Source organism: Erpetoichthys calabaricus, chromosome 13 (assembly GCF_900747795.2).
Source record: "Erpetoichthys calabaricus chromosome 13, fErpCal1.3, whole genome shotgun sequence".
Classification (NCBI taxonomy): Eukaryota; Metazoa; Chordata; class Cladistia; order Polypteriformes; family Polypteridae; genus Erpetoichthys; species Erpetoichthys calabaricus.
This window is the reverse complement of record NC_041406.2, coordinates 35,667,369-35,688,269: the sequence shown is the minus strand read 5'-3', so window position 1 is coordinate 35,688,269 and position 20,901 is coordinate 35,667,369. Positions and strand designations below refer to the sequence as shown.

General features: G+C 39.2%; 1 protein-coding gene across 1 annotated transcript in view; it reads left to right on the top strand.

Moving 5' to 3' along the window:
- Positions 1-20,901, top strand: part of tg (thyroglobulin) — a 335,665-nt gene that overhangs the window by 35,955 nt on the left and 278,809 nt on the right. The window contains exons 11-17 of the mRNA XM_051936137.1: positions 1,443-2,039; positions 2,933-3,175; positions 5,470-5,586; positions 7,422-7,499; positions 14,761-14,961; positions 15,842-16,042; positions 18,700-18,842. Coding sequence (XP_051792097.1) covers positions 1,443-2,039; positions 2,933-3,175; positions 5,470-5,586; positions 7,422-7,499; positions 14,761-14,961; positions 15,842-16,042; positions 18,700-18,842 — 1,580 coding nt within the window. The remainder of the gene's footprint in view (positions 1-1,442; positions 2,040-2,932; positions 3,176-5,469; positions 5,587-7,421; positions 7,500-14,760; positions 14,962-15,841; positions 16,043-18,699; positions 18,843-20,901) is intronic.

Genomic DNA, 20,901 nt, shown 5'->3' with positions numbered 1-20,901 from the left:
TGGCAAACTTTTTGGTCGTAAACCAATTTGTACGTGTTCCGAGACGTTCGTGAACCGAGGTTCCACTGTACTCCGCGATATCATGAATTTGTAAAGAGCACAATGGCAAAACAGAGCTGCCTGAAACATGAGGCAGTTCAAGCAAATAAAGTCTCAAATCACAAATCCAGAGAATGGTCAGAAATCAGAGCAGAAAAGGATAGGAATCCAGAAAAATCACAGTAAAATGAAAGAATTCACCAAAACGCCGTAGCACATTCGAAATGACCTACCAGGAACTGAGGAAGACCCCCTCAATTTATAGCACAGTGGGCAGATACTGGTGGTGATTCTTAATAATAAATACATGGACAATAACAGAGGATTTCAAACATAAACACACAAAATGGCAAAAATACACAAATGAAATTAATGCCTACAGAAGAATCAGAAATGAACAAAGACAACATAAAGCATGAATTTGAACCCCAGCCAGGGGAGAAACCCTGGCTAAATTATAATAGAAACATAATAATGTATACATACACTGTACAAAAATGCATATGCAAAAACTTTAAATGGGAGCTGTTTTGTTTTTATTTAGCAAAAATATCTGCCAATGGAGTAAGTAAAAATTTACTTGACAAGATATATATAATCGCAAATATAATTTTTTTGATAAGTCAATAATTCTTACAACAAGGAAAACAATATGTAATGTCCTGATATAAATACTTTTCACTTGCATAGATTTCATTTTTTCCTGTGTAGAAGACTATTAACAAAAAAATAATTACAAAAAGACTTATAAAAGGAACAGAAACAGAGGCCAGGGTTCTCAGCCTTATACATGCATAACATGTTTGGCCAAAGATAGAACAACAGTTAAGTAGAAATGGAGTGTGGCCAATAATGTGGACTGTAAGCACCAAGACTACCAGTTCAATCCCCACCACTAACTCCTCCTGTGACCCTAAATGAGCCATGTCAGAGCTATAATGATATACATTTATAAAGAACTAGTTGAACACGAGGACCTCAAATAAAAGGGAGCGGAAAGGGATGAATTCCACCACTACAACGATAAACTTGATTATGAATTATGAACATGCTCAGTGGGTAGCATATCTTGGGGATTTATCAATAGCAGCTCTCATCGGCTGCTGAAACTGCATATGTTCTGATGAAAAAGCTTGCTGGGACTGTATGCGGTGATGTTTTCTTGTACTTTGTGGTGAACGCAGCAGTAATATCACGTGATGTGGCAACAAAAAATGTTAACAGAACTCTAATGATAAAAGCAACCAGGATAGTCATCGGCTCCTTAATTTCCTGTTTTGGTGTACGCAGTTTGAAAGCTGGAATAAATAAAGAATGACCTTTGTATAAAATTGTATTCTTTATCTAGAAAATACTGAAGAAACTCAAAATTAATTTCATCTCAATGTCTTGTTCCTTCTTAGGTCCTTCAGCCTGCCAGAGAGAAGCTGCTCAGCACTTTTTAAGAAATGCAAAACTTTTATTATCGAGGCCCTCTTCCTTGTCCCAAATCTCTGATGTCTACATCCCACAGTGTAATGCTGATGGAAGCTGGCGAGAAGTGCAATGTAATGGGCCTCCTGAACAAGCTTTTGACTTCTACAACAAGTGGGTTAGGGAAAATAATGGAAGCAAAGAGCTCCTGGTAATGAATGTCATTGAGACGATTAAGAGATATCTGATGGTACCTGACATTTTTACCAGCTTTAAAGCTTTTGTCAGAGAACTGTACACCACCGGCACATACAAAGTTTTCTCAGTTTTTTCCGACTATGCAACCTTTAATAATGTGCCATCTGATTTCTTTAATGGTACCAATGATGCCCTTTCAAACAACTCTGTGTTCCTGAATCCCTATTCCTTCTGGAGTCTGTTGACTGGGAATTTCACATCCTATCCCGGGGAGTACTCTGATTTTAGTGTGCCTTTGAGCCACTTTCCACTCCGCCAGTGTTGGTGTGTTAGTAAAAATGGGAAAATGAAAACTGGAACAAAAACTCCAGCTGACGGGATTCCAAAATGTAAGTAGATACCAAGAGAATTAATAATAAAAGTATGAAGCCTTACCCCAAACACTAGGCATATTGGAATTACCAAGAAATACCAGACAATACTGAAAAAGGCGACTTTGTAACTAATAGTTTCAACTCTCATCTCACACTCGATGAATAATCCATTACGTGTTCAATACTACCCTTTTTTCTGATTGTCCAGGATCATATTGTTCTGCTAGAGGTGGATCGCTAGCAGTTTAGAAAGAGTGGGACCAGAGGAAGAGACGTAATAAAAACAAAACTAAGGCTGTAACTAAATGGCTCAAATTAGGATCAAACACGTAACAAGAATCTTTTCCAAAATTTCAAAGCAAAAAAGAATCATTAGGGTGAAAAACCTTTAAGTAGGAAATTGCTGAAAAAAATAGGTTGCATTTATGTATGATCTCGGATGAGGAAAAGAACATCATCAGTGATCTTTTAAGCTGTTGTGCCATTGATGTTAGACCCGTGACCTCTGAAAACATGCCCCATAGTAACAGGAGCAGCATCCTAACAACAGGACCCACAAAATCGTGGTGCTCCAAATCAATAATAATAATTGTAATAACTTTAAACTCTAAAACTAATGTCACATTTGAAAAGTTATCTTTAATTGTATTTTTCCTTTTATATTCACCTATATCCTTACTGAGAAGACTTAACTTTCTGTAGGTTAGGGCCATCTTAGATGTAGGCCTTTGTGGAATAAGTAAAGCATGAGTTTTACAGATTTAAAATAGATATATAGTTGACATATAATGTAGTTGAGATCACATAGGGATGTCAGAGATGTGATCCATCCCACTCTCAATTTGTTTAACTGCTTAATTTTCATCACCTTGGATCTTAACTAATTCTGCCATATTGTTCTTTTTCAGGTCCTGGACCATGTTCTGAAGCTAGTCAGCAGGTGGCAGTGTTTCTCCAGCAAGCAGAAGAGATCATGCGTGTGTCTAGCACATCTAATGTGCCATTTAGCTATGGGTTTCTATTGGCCAGTGGGCTTCAGTTCACTTCAGATGAAATTATAGATCGTGTTGGCACCCTCACATCAGTAATAAGCCTGTCTGAGCGGCTACTCAGTGACAGGGACTATGCTTTTCAACTTGCTGCATACACAAGTATGGCATCATTTTTTAACTTGTTACCAATAAGAGCAATGCTTTGAGTTGTTTTGTTTTTTTTTTTGCCATTTTGTCTTGGCCTCTGAGCAGTTTCAGTTACTTTTGATTGATGTTATGTATAGCAAGTTCCACGAGTCACAATTCCAGAGATCTCGGTTCAAGTTAACACTGTTTGCGTTACCAGGGTGTCTAGTTTCCTCATACTTTCCTTTGTATGCATGTTGAATTAACTGGCAACTCTAAATTGGACTAATAAGTAAGTCATATTTTTAATATCATCCATGTGCATTTAAATTGGTAAATACATTTATCAGCATACAATTGCTAATACCAAAACACCCAACACAGCCAGCAGGAATAAATGCTAAGTTTGAAGTTCTAGTATTGTAAAAATAAAATGAAGATCCATCCTGGCTGTTTCATACCTTCCATCAGATGCTGTTGGACAGGCTTCTTTCCTACTTCCATGATTGTGGTATGTGTAAGAAATCTCTTCCTCACCTTCCAGCTGGGACACCAGAACTATGATGATATCTGTACAATTTTTGAATGAACTCAAAGAGGTTTACATTAAATAGCTTTCACTTTCTCTGTTTGGGGTTTACATGTGGTGATAGACTATTTTTCAACAAAAAAAAAATGAACACAATTACTGCAGTAAAGCTTATATGATTTATTCATAACATAAGGGTAACAGAAGATGGATACATGCAAGTCCTAGATGTCAAAGAAAGGTTAAAATCAAAGTAACTAATGTGGACTTCAGCATTAACGTTCCGATGTAGTGTGTTCATCTTGTTACTACTGTATGTCTCAGTTACATATCACTTGGTACAGGATTCGTAAAAGTAGTGCTAATGTTTGCGATGCACCATTCGTTGGAAGGCAGAGACATAGCAATCTGAAGGACACACGGACATAAATACAGACACTTATCTTTTTGTTAAGGTGAATATATTCAGACAAAGGACAATAGGAAACAACATAAATCCGCATTAGCTTAGTTGGTCTTTTTTTTTCTTTCCTAGAGAAGAAAGTATTTAACATTCCATTTCTCACTTTATTTTGATCCTTTTCTCTTCTACAGAAAATGGCATTTAACTTATGAATTCTGATCTTTCAATCAGTATTGTCAAGATGCATAAATTCTTTAGCTAGTTATTAAGTTACTAGTTCACCATGATGGTAACATTGATTTGCTCACACCTTGTCTCTAGTTGTTACTTTTCAGTTACAATAATACAAGCAACAAGAATACATTAGCTCTCTTTATTCCAACTTTTAAGTTACAATCAATAATCCTCAGCAACAACGTACATGTTCTTCTGGTTTGGCTCCTGCTGCCTCCAGTTTGGTGATGATGCTTTTTTTATGATCCTTCTATACATGGAAGGATACTCAGGGTGTGTTGTCTTTCTTTGTTAAGAAGTTCTTCTTCTTGGCTTTAGTTGGACATTTTATTTGCAGGAGGTGCTGCAACTTTCTCCAAGGTTCCCTACTCAGTTGTCCTCATTTGCTAGCAAAAAATTTACATCTATCGGGTAGTTGCTGATCTGTCGACTCCTGCCTTTTGCAAGATCAATGCATGTCTTTATGTATGGTCTCTCTTGCCTATGCACCCAGCTTTACTTTAGAAAGGTCTGTACTTTTGGCACCTTCGTCCAACTCTGTTACGGACGGTCTTCCACACTTCCAGTCCACCACTAGGTTGCCCTTCGGAGTAAAAGGAGTTGCTCCACCCTAGGCAACATGAGTCTTGCTGTGGAGCAGAGTTATGGCCAGGCTGAGAGCATTGAGTGTATAGAGAGCAATGGGTTATAAAAAAAAGGAGTTGTTTTTTGCCATTGGTTTCATTGTGCACATAAGCCCAAACTTTTGGTTGATACTTGGTGCAAAAGTTACTCTATTGAAGTTGTCATTAATTCAGTTAAGGCATTTTTGTCACTGACAAAGTGTCTAAATGGTGCATCACAGAGACCATCTCTAGACAGTGTTTGCCTGTGATTGATGAGTCTTATCAGAAGAGACCCATAAACTGAATTCCAAATAGAAGACCTGTGAAGAAACTAACATGTGAGCTGAAGCAAAATGTCAATTTAAAGAGAGTCTGCCTACTGCTTCTTAAGCAAAGGACCTATGCACCAATGCAAAGGAGCTTTTCCTGGTGGCCAGATTCTTGAAAGATTTTAGAAGAACAGCCAAGATGAGGTGTCAATGATGATAAATGTTTAATATGAATTAATTATTTATTAAGCACACCTTAACACTTGCTGTCCTGGTTTGCCTTTCAGCTTTTACTTTCTACAGAAAGATGTCTTATCAAGGTGATGCCCTAACATACCAGCCCTACATGCCCCAGTGTGATGGCCTTGGCTACTGGGAGCCGATGCAGTGTCATGAGAGCACAGGTACAGTGTATACATTATAATATGTTTCAGTAACTTGTAGTGTTTGTCACATACCCATCCAACATTTTGAAAATTACAGTGGTGAGTTTTCCATTTTCCCTGTCATACTTATTTATTTGTTGATGACTATCATTAATAAAACTTGAAAACTTTGACAGTTGTGCAAAAGATCCCTAAGACTATATTCAATGGTCCCTAGATGCCTCCTGCCTAGCTGGTGTCCATGTTAGTATGTCAACAAAACAGTTATAGAACAGTGGTCAGCAAGTGTGGTCTACTGACCAATGTTGGTCCATAGGCTGGCCTAGTCATCTTTCTTAGAAGAACTACCTTGCTGATAATACCACATGGAATGGCTCCAAGACTTCAACAACAGAACATTCTGTCTAACCTTCTTGTAGATGGTAACATCTTTTACTTCAACACTACTTATTCCCACTCCATTCCTATCCTTGTAGCAATTGTTCCCCCTTTAGCAACATTTCTCCCTCTCTTATCCAAACTAACTCCATCACTATGAGTAAACTTTTGTTAAATCCACCTTGACATCCACCTGATGAGATAACTCTTAGTAACAGTAATCCCTTAATTCCATGTGGACACTGAGACATGCTGTTTTTGATGTGTAATTTACCATAACACTATGTTCATGGGTTCATAATCAACTGTTGGCTAAAATTTTGGACCTTGAAATGTAAATCCAGCAACTTTAGGTTTCACTGTTAGTCTTGTAATGCAGACAGTCAGGGTTGAGCAAATGGTAGGTAAGATATTGAAATATAGACAGTGTATGCCACCCAGACCTGGGAGAGGGCACCAGGTGGAGATGTGCGGGTAAAACCCACAAATAGGAGAGAGCATGGTAGCTCCTAGAGTCGCAATACAAGAATTTCCTTGCAACAGAGTTCTGTTTATGATGTTTATTTCTTTTTTGTCATCCATCTTAGGGCATATTACAAGGACATAACAGTGGGGCTAGTCAAGGCACTTAAATTAAGGAGGCATTTTCCAATACACAGTCCTGTTCAGGCCTACTAAAACTCACTAACTGAGTTTGTATGCCAGTTCTTCTTCTTTGGATCTTGGGGTTTTTACAGTAGGAAAAAAAAGAAAGTGATAAGTGTAATACAGAATTTACAATAATGAGTGGCTGTTGTTGCCCATAGTTGGTTCATTGAGTCACTGATTTTGACAAAGTGGTCCTCTGTCTAAAACACTTTGAGAATCACTTTTAGGGGGGCTAACTGAATTTAAATGATGTTCTCTAGAGGGTAAAATGTACAATTGTTGGTTTTGGACTCAAATAATCACTTTCTTTGGTGGAAACCCAGTTCTGCCTACCACTAAAATAATGTTAACCTCATTGTCAGGCTTGACAATAAGATTATTCTGATTTGGGCCTAAAAAAATCACAACTGAGGGAACTAAGTATTCAGAGTTACCTCTATATATTTTGAAGAGGAACATACAGCCCTATGTTGATGAATATTATTTTGGCTTTGAATTGTTTCTACAACATGACACATTTCCTAAAGGTGACAAAAAAATTATAGTAGTCCCTAAAGGGCACAGCTTCTGCATTTAGATAAAAATGAGGGAGACTCTTCGCACATATTGTAATCTATTATATAAATACGAAGTAAATGCCTGATAGTCAATTATAATTCTTTGTAACTGAATTATTAGGTCAAATATCTATTTAACATAATCTTAAAGTAGAATGATTTCTTGCTTTGAGTGATATTAGGACATTATCATCATCATCATCATCATCATTATCATCATCATCATCATTATTATTATTATTATTATTTGTTTGATGTATTTTTATTCAGGTCACTGTTGGTGTGTTGATGAAGAAGGAAGTTATATCCCGGGTACATTGGTGAACCACCCTGTGAATGTGACATTTTGTAAGTGAAACGACTTATTTAGACTAGTAGTAACTGCCAGTTTGTTCCTGATTTTATTTCCAGCTGTTCTGGTTGTTAATCTGTCATTCCAGAACCCAGCGGATTATTTTATATTAACTAGCAAGATTTGTTTTTGCAAAGAATTCATCATGTTAGGTGCAGGAGAAATTACATTTTCATCAGTTCCAACATTATATCTTGCCTGAAGAAGGGGCCTGAGTTGCCTTGAAAGCTTGCATATTGTAATCTTTTTAGTTAGCCAATAAAAGGTGTCATTTTGCTTGACTTCTCACTACATTCATAATGGCTAACATGGTACAACACCCTAGTACTATCAGCTCCAGGGTCAATTCAAAGCCTTTACCTAAAATGGATTTCTTTACTGATACCACCCAGGGAGCATCTTTGTGACATGCCCAAACCACCTCAACTATCTCCTCTCAATCCATAGGAGTGGTGACTCTACTCTGAGGTTCTCCTGAATCATTGAATTCTCATATTATAATGGAGTGTCAGCCCAGCAAGCCCTGTGAAGAAACCTCATTTTTGCTGTTTGTACTTGTGATCACATTCGTTCAGTCATTGCCCACAGCTTATGACCATAGATGAGGACAGGGATATAGATGGACGGGCAAACAAAGAATTTTATCTTTAGGCTCAACTTGTGTTTTACTACCATGGATTGGTCAATGCCTGCAGACCAGCCACCACTGTTCCAATCCATTTGTTAATCTCACATTCCCATTTTTTAAACTCGTGAACAAGATCCCAAGATACTTAAACTCCTCCACTAAGGGCAGTTGTCCTCCCTCTCACCTGGAAATAGCAATCCACTCTTTTCCAAGAGAGAACCATAACCTCAGACTTGGAGGTGCTGATCCTCATCCCTGCCTACTTCTGAGCTTCAGGGACCTAAAGTTCATTACTAACTCATCACTAAATTTGTACAGACTTTGCATGTCCTCCTCATAGCTGTGTGAATTTTCTCCAACTCTAATTTCTTCCTGTATTGAAAAATCTTGAACATTAGTCTGATTGGTAAAGCTACACTGTGTCAGTTTTCAGCAACTGAGTAGGTCCAATAATGAGCTGGTGTCTCACTAATGATTAGTTCTGAATTTGTGGTTGGTCCACTTTTCATTCTTCAGCCCTCTACTGGATGATGTAAAATGACATATCATTCTTAAACCCACTCATTCCAAATACATAGGTGCAATCTCTCATGGCTGGGAATAGCACTAGACAGTGAACCTTATGTGCCAAAGGGACAGTTATACCACATTTTTGGGGATGTGGGAAGAGAACTGACATTGACGCATAAATGTGCCAAATGCACACAGATAACCGGGTGTGGGATTCAAACCTAGGATTCTGAATCTATGAGGCAGCAGCACTAGCCATTTTGCCATCCTAATGGATAACATGAGTTTAGAAAATGTTTTTTATGCAGACGGGTATCAGCAAGAGTGAAAGGGAAGGTCTACAGCAGTGGTCCCCAACCTTTTTGACAGCAAGGACCACTTAATTAGATGCAAATTTTTCCATGGACCGGTCAGGGGGGGGGGAGTGTGGGGGGGGGCAGTTTTATACACAATTTACATAACATTTCTATTATTATTAAGTTATTAAGCAGTTCGCATACGTTTGCAACCTGAGATTTTTCTTCTTTTTTTGCATATAACAAAGACATATGCTTTGCATTTGCCATTCCTACAGATTGCACATCACAAACATTAACACTGTTATCGTTTTTTTCGTGTCTGCCGTTTCTATAGGAGGGTGACAATAAGTTAAATTCCAATGGATGTTTTTCAAATGTTGACAAGCAATAAGCAAAAGGTATCACTGAAAACCACAGACAACAAAAACAGCAAAAAAAAACAAAAACAGTACGAGGAAAGTTCGAAGAAAGAATTTTTTTAACAATGTTTCTGTTTGGGGATCGTTGTGCAAATGTGCACATCTGAGCTGCGACCACAGATCTAACTGCTCTGTGGATGATTCATTCAGGCATTTCAAGGTCACTTCGTTGTAATGAAAGCATCTGCTGAATGTACTTCGTAGTAACGCGATTTCTATAGACTCGTGTCATATGGGGAAACTGTCGGGACCGTAACAATACTTTGTTGTAATACTCTCTCACCTCGGTCTCTCTCCTCTCTCTGCGCCGCTGCAAAGCCCCGCCCGCCAAGCGTTCTGAAAAGTCTGAGTGAGTCTCCGTTGCCGGCAGTTCTCTCGCTGCCCGGCTGTCAGACGGCTGCGGCCCGGTAGTGGGTCGCGGACCGGTGGTTGGGGACCCCTGGTCTACAGGACGGTAGTGAGACCAGCTATGTTATATGGGTTGGAGATGGTGGCACTGACCAGAAAACAGGAGGCAGAGCTGGAGGTGGCAGAGTTAAAGAGGCTAAGATTTGCATTGGGTGTGACAAGGATGGATAGGATTAGAAATGAGTACATTAGAGGGTCAGACAAAGTCAGAGAGGCAAGATTGTGTTGGTTTGGACATGTGCAGAGGTGAGATGCTGAGTATATTGGGAGAAGGATGCTAAGGATAGAGCTGCCAGGGAAGAGGAAAAGAGGAAGGCCTAAGTGAAGGTTTATGGATGTGGTGAGAGAGGACATGCAGGTGGTGGGTGTAACAGAGCAAGATGCAGAAGACAGGAAGATATGGATGAAAATGATCCGCTGTGGCAACCCTTAACGGGATCAGCCAAAAGAAGTAGTAGAAGAAAATGTTTTTTATGTAACCATTCCATTGTAACACCAGCTTAATTCAGTTATGTCCCTCTGATTACATTTCATAATGCTGAGGAATGGCACAAATGTTAGGAAACATGATGTCTTTGTGGTTTCCTTCAGGTGGAAGTCCCTGTTTCAGGGCACAAATGAGGAAACTTCTTTCAGGCTGGAGTCTGTCCACCTCAGGAAGCAGCGCCACAGAAGTAGTGCTACTGTCTCCTTCATGCCAAGAGGTTTGCAGAACACTTTATATTTTGAGAGACACTTTTGATTTAATTGTGTGTTTACTTCCTGGTTTAGTAAGAAGAACTAAGCAGTGACGGGGTACCCCTTGAAAGCAATGGTGCCTCTCAAAGATGGATTGGGCTTTGTTTGTTCTGGGTTTCCTTTTAGATGCACCCTTTTGACATTTTTGTAAATTTCTATTTTCCTAGTTTTTTTTTTTTTCTTCGGTTTTCTCTTTGTCTTATAACACAACATTGGTTGGAAAAATGAGAATATGCAAAATCCACTGGTGCGTTTGACCAGGCAAGGATTCAAACTCAGGATTTATGGTCTGTGGGTAACAGCATAAACCTGCACCATGTCGTAGCATACAGTAGTTTTCTATTTAATCTGTTGGGCTCGACACAGCTTTATCTACCACCCTACTGTGTGTATGGGCTGTGATAATCTATAAAAACTAAGAAATGGAGCCCTGCTTGGCATAAAAAGTTACAAATATCTTTAAAGACCCAAGAAATTCACCAATACTGCACATAAATGCCCCACAAGAGAAATGAACTGTATAACCTCTCACCTGAGTGACACCAGTGGTGACATCAGGGTGGCCCTACCTCTTGGAGTTTCATCCACAAAGTATAAGGAATGTAGGGTAACAACACAAAATACTTAGAAGCTAAATAGTAAATAAACTGCCTCCCATCCAAGTAGTAACCTCAGCTTTGCATTCGTTGAAGTTTTGTTTTCTGGGTTCTCCCACGGTTTCAAAGTAAGGACACCATTCAGGAACATGGCCAAATTTTTATGGTGATTTGGACATTAATATTCTAAAAGGGTGTTTTATTTTTTTTAGCCATACATAGTTACTGGTGGGATGTTTTGTGGAGTGGCTAAAAGCTCATGCAGCAGCACATACTTTTAAATTAATCTGAGATTTACAAAGAAACTTGGCGTGGGACCTGGTATACATACGGTTTAATAAATCTATTTTTTTTTTGTCGTTTTTTTTTTGCACGTATGCTGTTTTTCCCTTTCTAGCATAAGCAAAATTTTAGTATGGAATCTAAGCAAGGTTTTATACATGAAGTCCTTACTCTCCACCACACTACTTGGTAAATTATTTCATGTGTTAATAGTTTTGCATGAAGAAAACTTTCTAACTTCCATGTTAAATCAGCCCTTAAGAATTTTCCAACCCCATGATAGGTATACTGTATATGTATGCTAAACACAAGTATATTATAAGCAAGTAGGTTCACAGATCACAGTGTCACATTGATCAGTATGCTTTTTTCAGATCCAGTTCCAGGTTTATGGCCATCATGCTTGAAGACCAGCACCTTATTCCTCAGAACTCTTCGGTGTTTCTTTACATGGGGGGAAGCACTGGGTCAGAATTCATACATCATAGGCTTTCAAGAAGTCACAATATTGAACTAATTTTTGACTTGATGTTTCCACCCACCTTTCAGAGTGGAACTTTTTCAGTGCTGCAGGAGCAAAAGGAAGAAGGCGGTGCTGCATGGTGTGTGCATCCAGTAACTGGGACAGCTCTTCAACCTGCCTATCAAGACATACATGGAAATCTGCAGTGTAAGTTGATTTAACTTTCTTTGTTTCTTTTTTCACATTACCAGCATTTTATATTTAGATATTTATTAGATATTTATTAACCTGAAGAGTTTACTTAGTTTTTTTCCATTCTTGTTTACATAGTATAGAGAAAGTATAGGAATTGTGAAAAAATTTGACCGTGAGATTTTGATGAATCTTGACGTTTTAGACCTTCCTGACTCTGAAAATACCATTTTTGAAATTGTCTGTCTGTGTGTCTGTGTATAAACACAATTACTCGAAAATGCTTTGACCTCGGTCGATGAGATTTTATACACCTGCTTTATGAAAAATAAAGAATCCTATCAACTTTTGGGCCACTTCCGGCACCTGGAAATAGTACTTTAACTGAATACTTTTGCGAATTTTCAAGTAAACTATGGTTATAGTTACAGATAGATGATTGAGATTTTGTAAGATCTAATAATAATAAAAAGCAAACAGATATGAAATTTGAGAAAAATTACTCAACCGGAAGTAGTATTTTATGTAAACAACCCTCTAAATTTTTGGTTTCATGAAAATATAAATGTGTACACGATATTCTAAACTGTATTCAGTTTAACGCATATTATTTCAATAACTACTATTAATTTTATTTTAACTTATACATATCATTTTAGCAATACCGTGTAAACATTGAACATACCATGTAAATATAAAAATGTAATGGGAACAATAAGCTGCTACGTCTCCATCGTGTTCCTGGTAATACATTTAATTTTATATTTTTTTTATTTCTGCCATCATTATCCATCCATTATCCAACCTGCTATATCCTAACTACAGGGTCACGGGGGTCTGCTGGAGCCAATCCCAGCCAACACAGGGCGCAAGGCAGAAGACAAACCCCGGGCAGGGTGCCAGCCCACCGCAGGGCACACAAACACCAAGCACACACTAGGAACAATTTAGGATCGCCAATTTACCTAACCTGCATGTCTTTGGGCTGTGGGAGGAAAGTGGAGCACCTGGAAGAAACCCATGCAGACACGGGGAGAACATGCAAACTCCACGCAGGTAGGACCCGGGAAGCGAACCCGGGTCTCCTAACTGCAAGGCGGCAGCGCTACCCACTGCGCCACCGTGCCATCATTATCATAATTGAATATAGCTAAATGCAGTTTGACCTTTAGCAATTTATTGCAACAAATATTATATAATACTAACACTTTTTCTATGTTTTTAGGTGATTAAAACTCTTTTTTACTTTGTACGTAATCTAGGTAATGCATTTGTAATCATGAAAGAATTCCACCATTTTCAACCTCCCTAAGTGCGAAAATATCATTTTAATATAAAGTTTGATTATAAATTGAGATAAATGATTGTGTATTGATATTCTCAATTACTTATGATGAGAAACAAAGATATATGACATTTGAGAAATATTGCGCAAATGGAAGTGGTTCTGATGATCTTTTCCTCTTATCTCAATATACAAGAAAGTCGAGGGGAGCACACTCCTGATTTTCATTCTTTGATTTTCATTTAAGTTAATTTAATTACCTGATTTTCACATCACATGCAAGGCACCGATTATGAAGTTATGCTTTGTTTGTACTACAGTATCTACAAAATGAAGAACAAAGACCCATAGTGAACATATTATCATCTATATCCACACAGGGGATCCGCTGTGGGAGAGTGGTAAGGTAGACAACCCCGAACACCAGTGACCCGAGATCGATCCCTACAGCACCCCCCCCAAATGAGACTGTCATTTTAGGCGGAGTGGTGGCTCTGAGGCTAGGGATCTGCACTGGCAATCAGAAGGTTGCTGGTTTGAATCCTGTAAAATGCCAAAAGGGACTCTGCTCTGTTGGGCCCTTGAGCAAGGCCCTTAAACTGCAATTGCTGAGCGCTTTGAGTAGTGAGAAAGCGCTATATAAATGCAAAGAATTATTATTATTAATTATAAGTGTACTGAAGAATTCAAAAAAGCTAATAAGGTTTTATAAATCACTAGTGAGGTCTCACCTGGTGCACTGTGTACAGGTTTGGTCTACATTAGGAATAGACATAGCAGCACTAGAGAACAGGACTAAGAGTGCAAGATCAACAAGGGGAGATTGGTGGACCTTTTCATTTTCTTTTAACCAAATGCAAATTGATAGGTGACATGAAACATTCAGAATTATGAAGGGAATTAGTAAAGTGGATCCCTACTGTTACTTTAAAATGAATTTTTCAACAAGAAGATGGGGACACAGTTGGAAGCTTGTTATGGATAAATTTTACACAAATGTTAGGAAGTTTTTGTTTACATAAAAAAAAAACATAAAAACATGGAACAAATTACCAGGTATTCTGGTAGACAGCAGGACCTTCGAATCTCAACTTGATTTTATTTTGAAAAATTGTGGTGAATAGGATCAGTGGGCTTGTTGGGCAGAGTGGCCTGTTCTTGATAAAATTGTTCTAATGTTGTAATGTACTTAACCCACAGACATTCATGCTGCAGATCACCATGTCCAATCCATGACACGATGAACTGCCACATGTGTTAAGGCACGTGACACTGATATCTTGGCACTGTCATATTTGCTTTTCTTTGTTGTTATGCTACACAAAGGTGTATTTCCCTGCATTAAAAATTAAAAATTAACTCAGGATAAATGTCTCTTCCTTGATGTCTTCCTTTTACTTGTGACATCCCAATAAACTCTTTCTCCTGACCACATAGGTCCTAGTTGGTGTAGTTTATTAAAGAAGCAATCACTTAACATGGAGGTGGGGACGGGCTTCATTCCTGAGTGCCAGGACAGCGATGGCAGCTTCTCTACAGTCCAGTGTGAAAAAGACAGGCAAACCTGCTGGTGCGTCTTTCAGAATGGGGAGGAGGTGCCAGACACAAGGACTCAAGGACGTGAACCTTCTTGCAAGAGTACGTTATGAAAGAGTTTGAAGTTTTATCTCTATGGATGGTCCTAAATTCAGTTCATTTTTGTTGTGTACAACCTATGGTGTCTGTTGTTTATGTGAAAATGAAGGCAACAAATAACTGATTTCTTGCATATAAAGTACAAAAAGTTATGTATATTTTGTCCAAGGTGACTTACAAATACATGAGCACAAGCCAAAGGGAACCATTCAAGTACTAAAAGTTTGTTAGTGTTTTGATTTGTTTCAAAATCTTAGTTGATGAGCTCAGTTGGGACTAAATGGGGCAAACCCTCAGGCACAGTCTATGGCACAGACAACGTTAAGTAGTTACTACTAGAGCAATGGGTATCGTACACTTTAGTGGTGCTTTCTTGCAGTGTCAACATCAATATAAATAAAATGAAACTTTAAACAGTAGAAAATGTTGAGAATAAAACAGAATTGCAGTTGAATGTCTCCAGATTCTGTCACTGACACTGTTATGGAGAAAAAAGTAGAAACAATGCCATAGGTGACTTCAATCAGGGAATCAAGTGTCTTATTAGGCATGATCCATTCATGAACACTACGAGCTGGGCCTGCTCTTTCCAAATATTAATGGCTTTAAATAAAAAAACCTGTGGCACAATCTGACCAGCTCTGGCCTCATCTTCTTGTCACCTACTATAGTGAGCAGCAGCTCTCTGTTATCTAAGCCTGATGTTTTTATGTGTGTTTAATTTGGGTGGTTGGGGGGATTCTGTAAAATTTTATTTTCCCCTTGGGGACAAATAAGGTATGATCTGATCTGATAGTGTGACTGAATTATGCAAATCTGTATACTGAACATAGACCACCTCAAATTAAAACAAAAAACAAAACTGTGTGGCTTTTTTTTGTAGGACCATTGTGCTCTCTACCATTTAATGAATCTGGTCTCCATAATGGAATTGTACTTTGCGAAGAGAATGACCAGGAGAAGCAGGAGTGTCACCTGGCTTGTCGACAAGGATATCATAATGTACTTAGTGAAGATACTTATCAGTGCAATGTTACATCTCGCTCTTGGGTTTTGAAAATGCCACATCCTTATGCCTGTCAGAGTAAGTATGGAAGGTTTTATGTCGCTGCGTATTGTCTGATTTATGCAATATATTGTGTGGTTTAATTGACTGTATAAAAATATTTTTTATACCATTATGGTATAGACCAGGGGTTCTCAAAGTTGGTCCTAGGGGCCCACTGTGGCTTTAGGTTTTTGTTCCAAGCAGTTTCTGTTTTTAATTGGACTCCTGGGCTAATTAAGTGAATTGTTATTTCCCAGATTCTGTGCTGTGCTTTTGGAACAATATAGAACTTAGAAAACTAAGTTTGTTATATATATCTATATATATATATATATATATATATATATATATATATATATATATGGGGGCGGCACGGTGGCGCAGTGGGTAGCGCTGCTGCCTCGCAGTTGGGAGACCTGGGGACCTCGGTTCGATTCCCGGGTCCTCCCTGCGTGGAGTTTGCATGTTCTCCCCGTGTCTGCGTGGGTTTCCTCCAGGCGCTCCGGTTTCCTCCCACAATCCAAAGACATGCAGGTTAAGTGGATTGGCGATTCTACATTGGCCCTAGTGTGTGCTTGGTGTGTGGGTGTGTTTGTGTGTGTCCTGCAGTGGGTTGGCACCCTGCCTGGGATTGGTTCCCTGCCTTGTGCCCTGTGTTGGCTGGGATTGGCTCCAGCAGACCCCCGTGACCCTGTTTGGATTCAGCGGGTTGGAAAATGGATGGATGGATATATATATGGGGCGGCATGGTGGCGCAGTGGGTAGTGCTGCTGCCTCGCAGTTAGGAGAACCGGGTTTGCTTCCCGGGTCCTCCCTGTGTGGAGTTTGCATGTTGTCCCCGTGTCTGCGTGGGTTTCCTCCGGGCGCTCCGGTTTCCTCCCACAGTCCAAAGACATGCAGGTTAGGTGCATTGGCGATTCTAAATTGTCCCTAGTGTGTGCTTGGTGTGTGGGTGTGTGTGCCCTGCGGTGGGCTGGCACCCTGCCCGGGGTTTGTTTCCTGCCTTGCGCCCTGTGTTGGCTGGGATTGGCTCCAGCGGACCCCCGTGACCCTGTAGATAGGATATAGCGGGTTGGATAATGGATGGATATATATATATATATATATATATATAATATAATAAAATGTACACTGTATTTTATTTTTAATTTGCTTATTGTGCTGATCCTTGATTGTGCTGATCCTTGATTCTCTTGATTCCCTTCATATTTTATTATGTAGACTCAGGTGTCGAACTCTGGTCCTCTGGCCGCAGTGGCTACATTTTCATTGTAACCATCTTCTTCATTAGTGAGCCATTTTTACTGCCAATTAACTTCTTTTGCTTTAGTTTTAATTAACTTGACTCAGGCCGCTTGGTTGTCTCTTTTTCCTTAATTAGTAGCCAAACAATGATGAGACAAACAAGCCACCATATGACCAGCTCACCTCTGCCCATCACACAATATCTGAAAATAAAGAAAGGTGAAGGTCTTGGTAAGGTTGGCCTCTCAGGTCACCAAAACATTTTGACGGTGTTCTTAGAATAAACAGAAAAATCAACAAATTTGGAAATATCTGCTGTGGTAGAATGAGAGCAGCAACAAGCTATTGAATTAAATAACGGGTTTAATTAACAAAGAATCAGCTTCTCATTAAGAGACTGTTTGGAGTGAAATTGGTTGGAGTTTGAAATCCCAGTTTAGCTGGTCATCTGTTGGCTCGTTTCACGTCTCATTTCTGTTTGGCTGCCATTTAATGAAGAAACAAATCAATTCAGAGGACTGAATCCTTGAAAACAGGGTTATTGAAATGAAGGGAAAAGGAATTAATTAGCAGTGAAAACTACTCACCGATTAGGAAAAGGGTTAGAATGAAAACCTGTAGCCACTGTGGCCCTCCAGGCCCAAAGTTCGACACCCCTGATAGAGTATTAAGGGTAATCCTGTGTTTGAAACAAGGCATGGCAATGTGCTTCATGTTTTTTTTTTTTCATGTGTTTGTTTTTGTGCACAGCCATCAGCAGTGCATCTGTTTGCGGCGTAAATGTCAGCCTCGTCGTGAAGTCAGTAGTTGGATTGGGAAAGAATGGGGGGTGAGTCATGAAGTCGCTGGAAAGGGGTGTGTAGTACTCCCGATATCTTTGCAAAAGGATGAAGGTGCAAATCCCGGTACTTTTTCTTTTGCTGCATAGTTGTGAGACATGGACGTTATCCAGCGACCTAAAATGAAGACTGGACTCATTTGGTACTGTGTCTCTTTGGAGAATCCTTGGGTACCGTTGGTTTGACTTTGTGTTGAATAAGTGGTTGCTCACGGAGTAATGAAACACATTACTTGCATTGTGAGGGAGTGTCAGTTATGGCACTATGGCCATGTGGCGCGATTCCCAGAGGGTGATCTGGCTCGCAGGATCCTCATTGTTGAGAAACCGAGTGGCCTGACCATGCCAAAGGGATACCCATGTAACACCTGGTTGTGGAAGACAGTCATTTCTGGAGGCTGGGACTGGACCACGTGTCTGCCTGGAGCATTGACAACTGGGATGCTGAGCTGTTTTGACACGTGGTGGGTGTGACAATGCACTGTACCAGTGCACCCCGACCTGACCTGACCTGAGCTGATGTTTTGTCTTTCTTTATTGCAAATATGAAACTAATTGAGTCAGCCTATTGGGTGCCTCATAGTAAAACTTTGCATTGCTTCTTTTGCAGGACAGCAAATGAGGCAGACTTTTCATGTTAGTGCCAATGTGCAGGTGCAGCTTCCTAAAGAGAAGACATGCAACACAGAGATTTCCACTTTAAAGTTTTCTCTGCTTGATCACATGCATGCAAATGGCTTCTGTCACCTCCAGGTAGGCTTTTTAAGCTATTGAATTATCAGTTCCTGAGTTGATTAATCATAAATGGCAAACAATGGCCTTCAGAATGTATCCACCTTGACTTGGTTCTTTTTTTATGTGTAACCTGCCTATACTCCCATTCCTGTTTTTTATGGTTTAGCTAAATTAGCAGTGTAGCTAAATGCAGCAAAATCATTTCAGAGATTCATATCCAGTCCTTATGAAATAAAGAGCTGTGGTGTTGCAGGATTATAAAGTAAAACAACAACTGCATAAGTTTTCTGTGAAAGATCACAACAGATGGCATACTGGTCATGGAGTTGGCACATTTTCTCTCATTATGTGGATTTCTCTGACTCTTCTGTTTTTTAATCGCACATCCTCCGAGACATGCATGTTAGAGTAATTGGTGACTTTAACCTTGTGATTGTGGGTTTGGGTTTGGGTTTGTGCAGGAAGGGACCCTACGATGGTACCACCACCAGGATACATTGTGTCCTGTCTTTGCTCCCAATGCTGTCCAGATGGTCCTGAATTGGTTTAAGCACATTTGAGAATTTTACATCATATAATGCTACACCTTAATGCAGTTTGAATATATAAAATAATTAATAGGGCTGGCACAATTAGGTTCTCAAGGAAAGTCAGAGAAAGGTCAGGTCAGTATGTCATCCTTACTCTGCCAACAGCACTGGGGTCACTTTATGGGGTTTGGAATGCTCATTATTTTTTAAGTATAGACAGGAAGGCTTTTGTCTGACTCAGTGGTGGGGTGAGCCATAAGTCACGGGCTTACAGCACATACTTCTTGCCTTATCCAATTTATTTATTTATTTATTTTTTTTGCACAATTCTTGTTCTTACTGTGCCATAAATAGCAATTCAGTGCAGAACCTCCACAATACTGTTCAGATTATCTTCTCTGGCCTAAGATTCCTGTCCTAAACTCAGAGTCCTTATTTAAATAATATAATGTCCAAATATTGGATATTCATCATTAAAAGTCATCTATTTAATAGTAAACTAGTCCTCAAAATGAAACCCTAAAACTCACTAGAGGTGACTTTTTAAAACTGCATAAATATTTCAGCATCCTAGTACACTGTGTAACCACAAAGGGGTAATATGACTGCTTTTGTGAGTTGAGAATTTGTTCTGTTTAGGTCCGATTGGATTGCAGCATTGTGGTAACTCCTTGCTGGGTTGTAAACTTGAATGCTATCATGTCTGACTCATCCTCTTAGTTCAAGGTACAATTTTGGTAATGCTTAAATTATGAAGAAAGGATGACAAAGCAGAAGTTAAACAACCACCCTTTGATTCTCATTTGTGTTGTTTTGCACTTCCACTCTTGATCAATCCTCACCCACCATCCCCCAAAAAGTAAAAGATGCATGTGCCATTTCATGGGTAAGTGATGTTAAGCTCTGGCTATTTTGTCTGCAAGTCTGGCTTCAGTCTGTTCAGTTGTTTCACTTACACTGAGCCAGCAGGTGGCAATGGTGTGCAGACCTTAGTACGCAGGAACAAAAAATCCACTGGGACCCCTAGGGTCAAAAATTTTGGTTTCCAAAGCACAGTAAAATCTTGATTATCTGTTACACACGGCAGTGCTTACCTATTACAGTAAAACTGTAGCTGCACACATTGGAAAAACTCTCCCTTGTGCCATCATGCCATGTAGTGTTATTCCTCAGAACCATGTGTCATGCCGCATTTTGAAATCATAGTGTCAGTTATGTACCCTCAGTTTTAATAGTGCTTAATAGATTTTCTCTTTTGTTATAATTAATCTACTCCACATTGTTATGGCTGATAAATGTATGTGTGGGGTGTTGGAATTTTCACGAAAAAGTGAAATTATTAACCATTTACGAAATGGCGAAAGTGCTTCAAGTATTGCTTCAATTTTCGGAGTAGGAAGAACAACAGTGAACAGTATATGCAGTGAACAGTATAAAGTGTGATGCCAACAAAATGTAAAGTTGTTGAAAATGGAAACCACTGACAGTAATGTTATTCTGTATTAATGTTAATGTTCTTCTGCATTGTAATTTTCTTTTAAAATTCT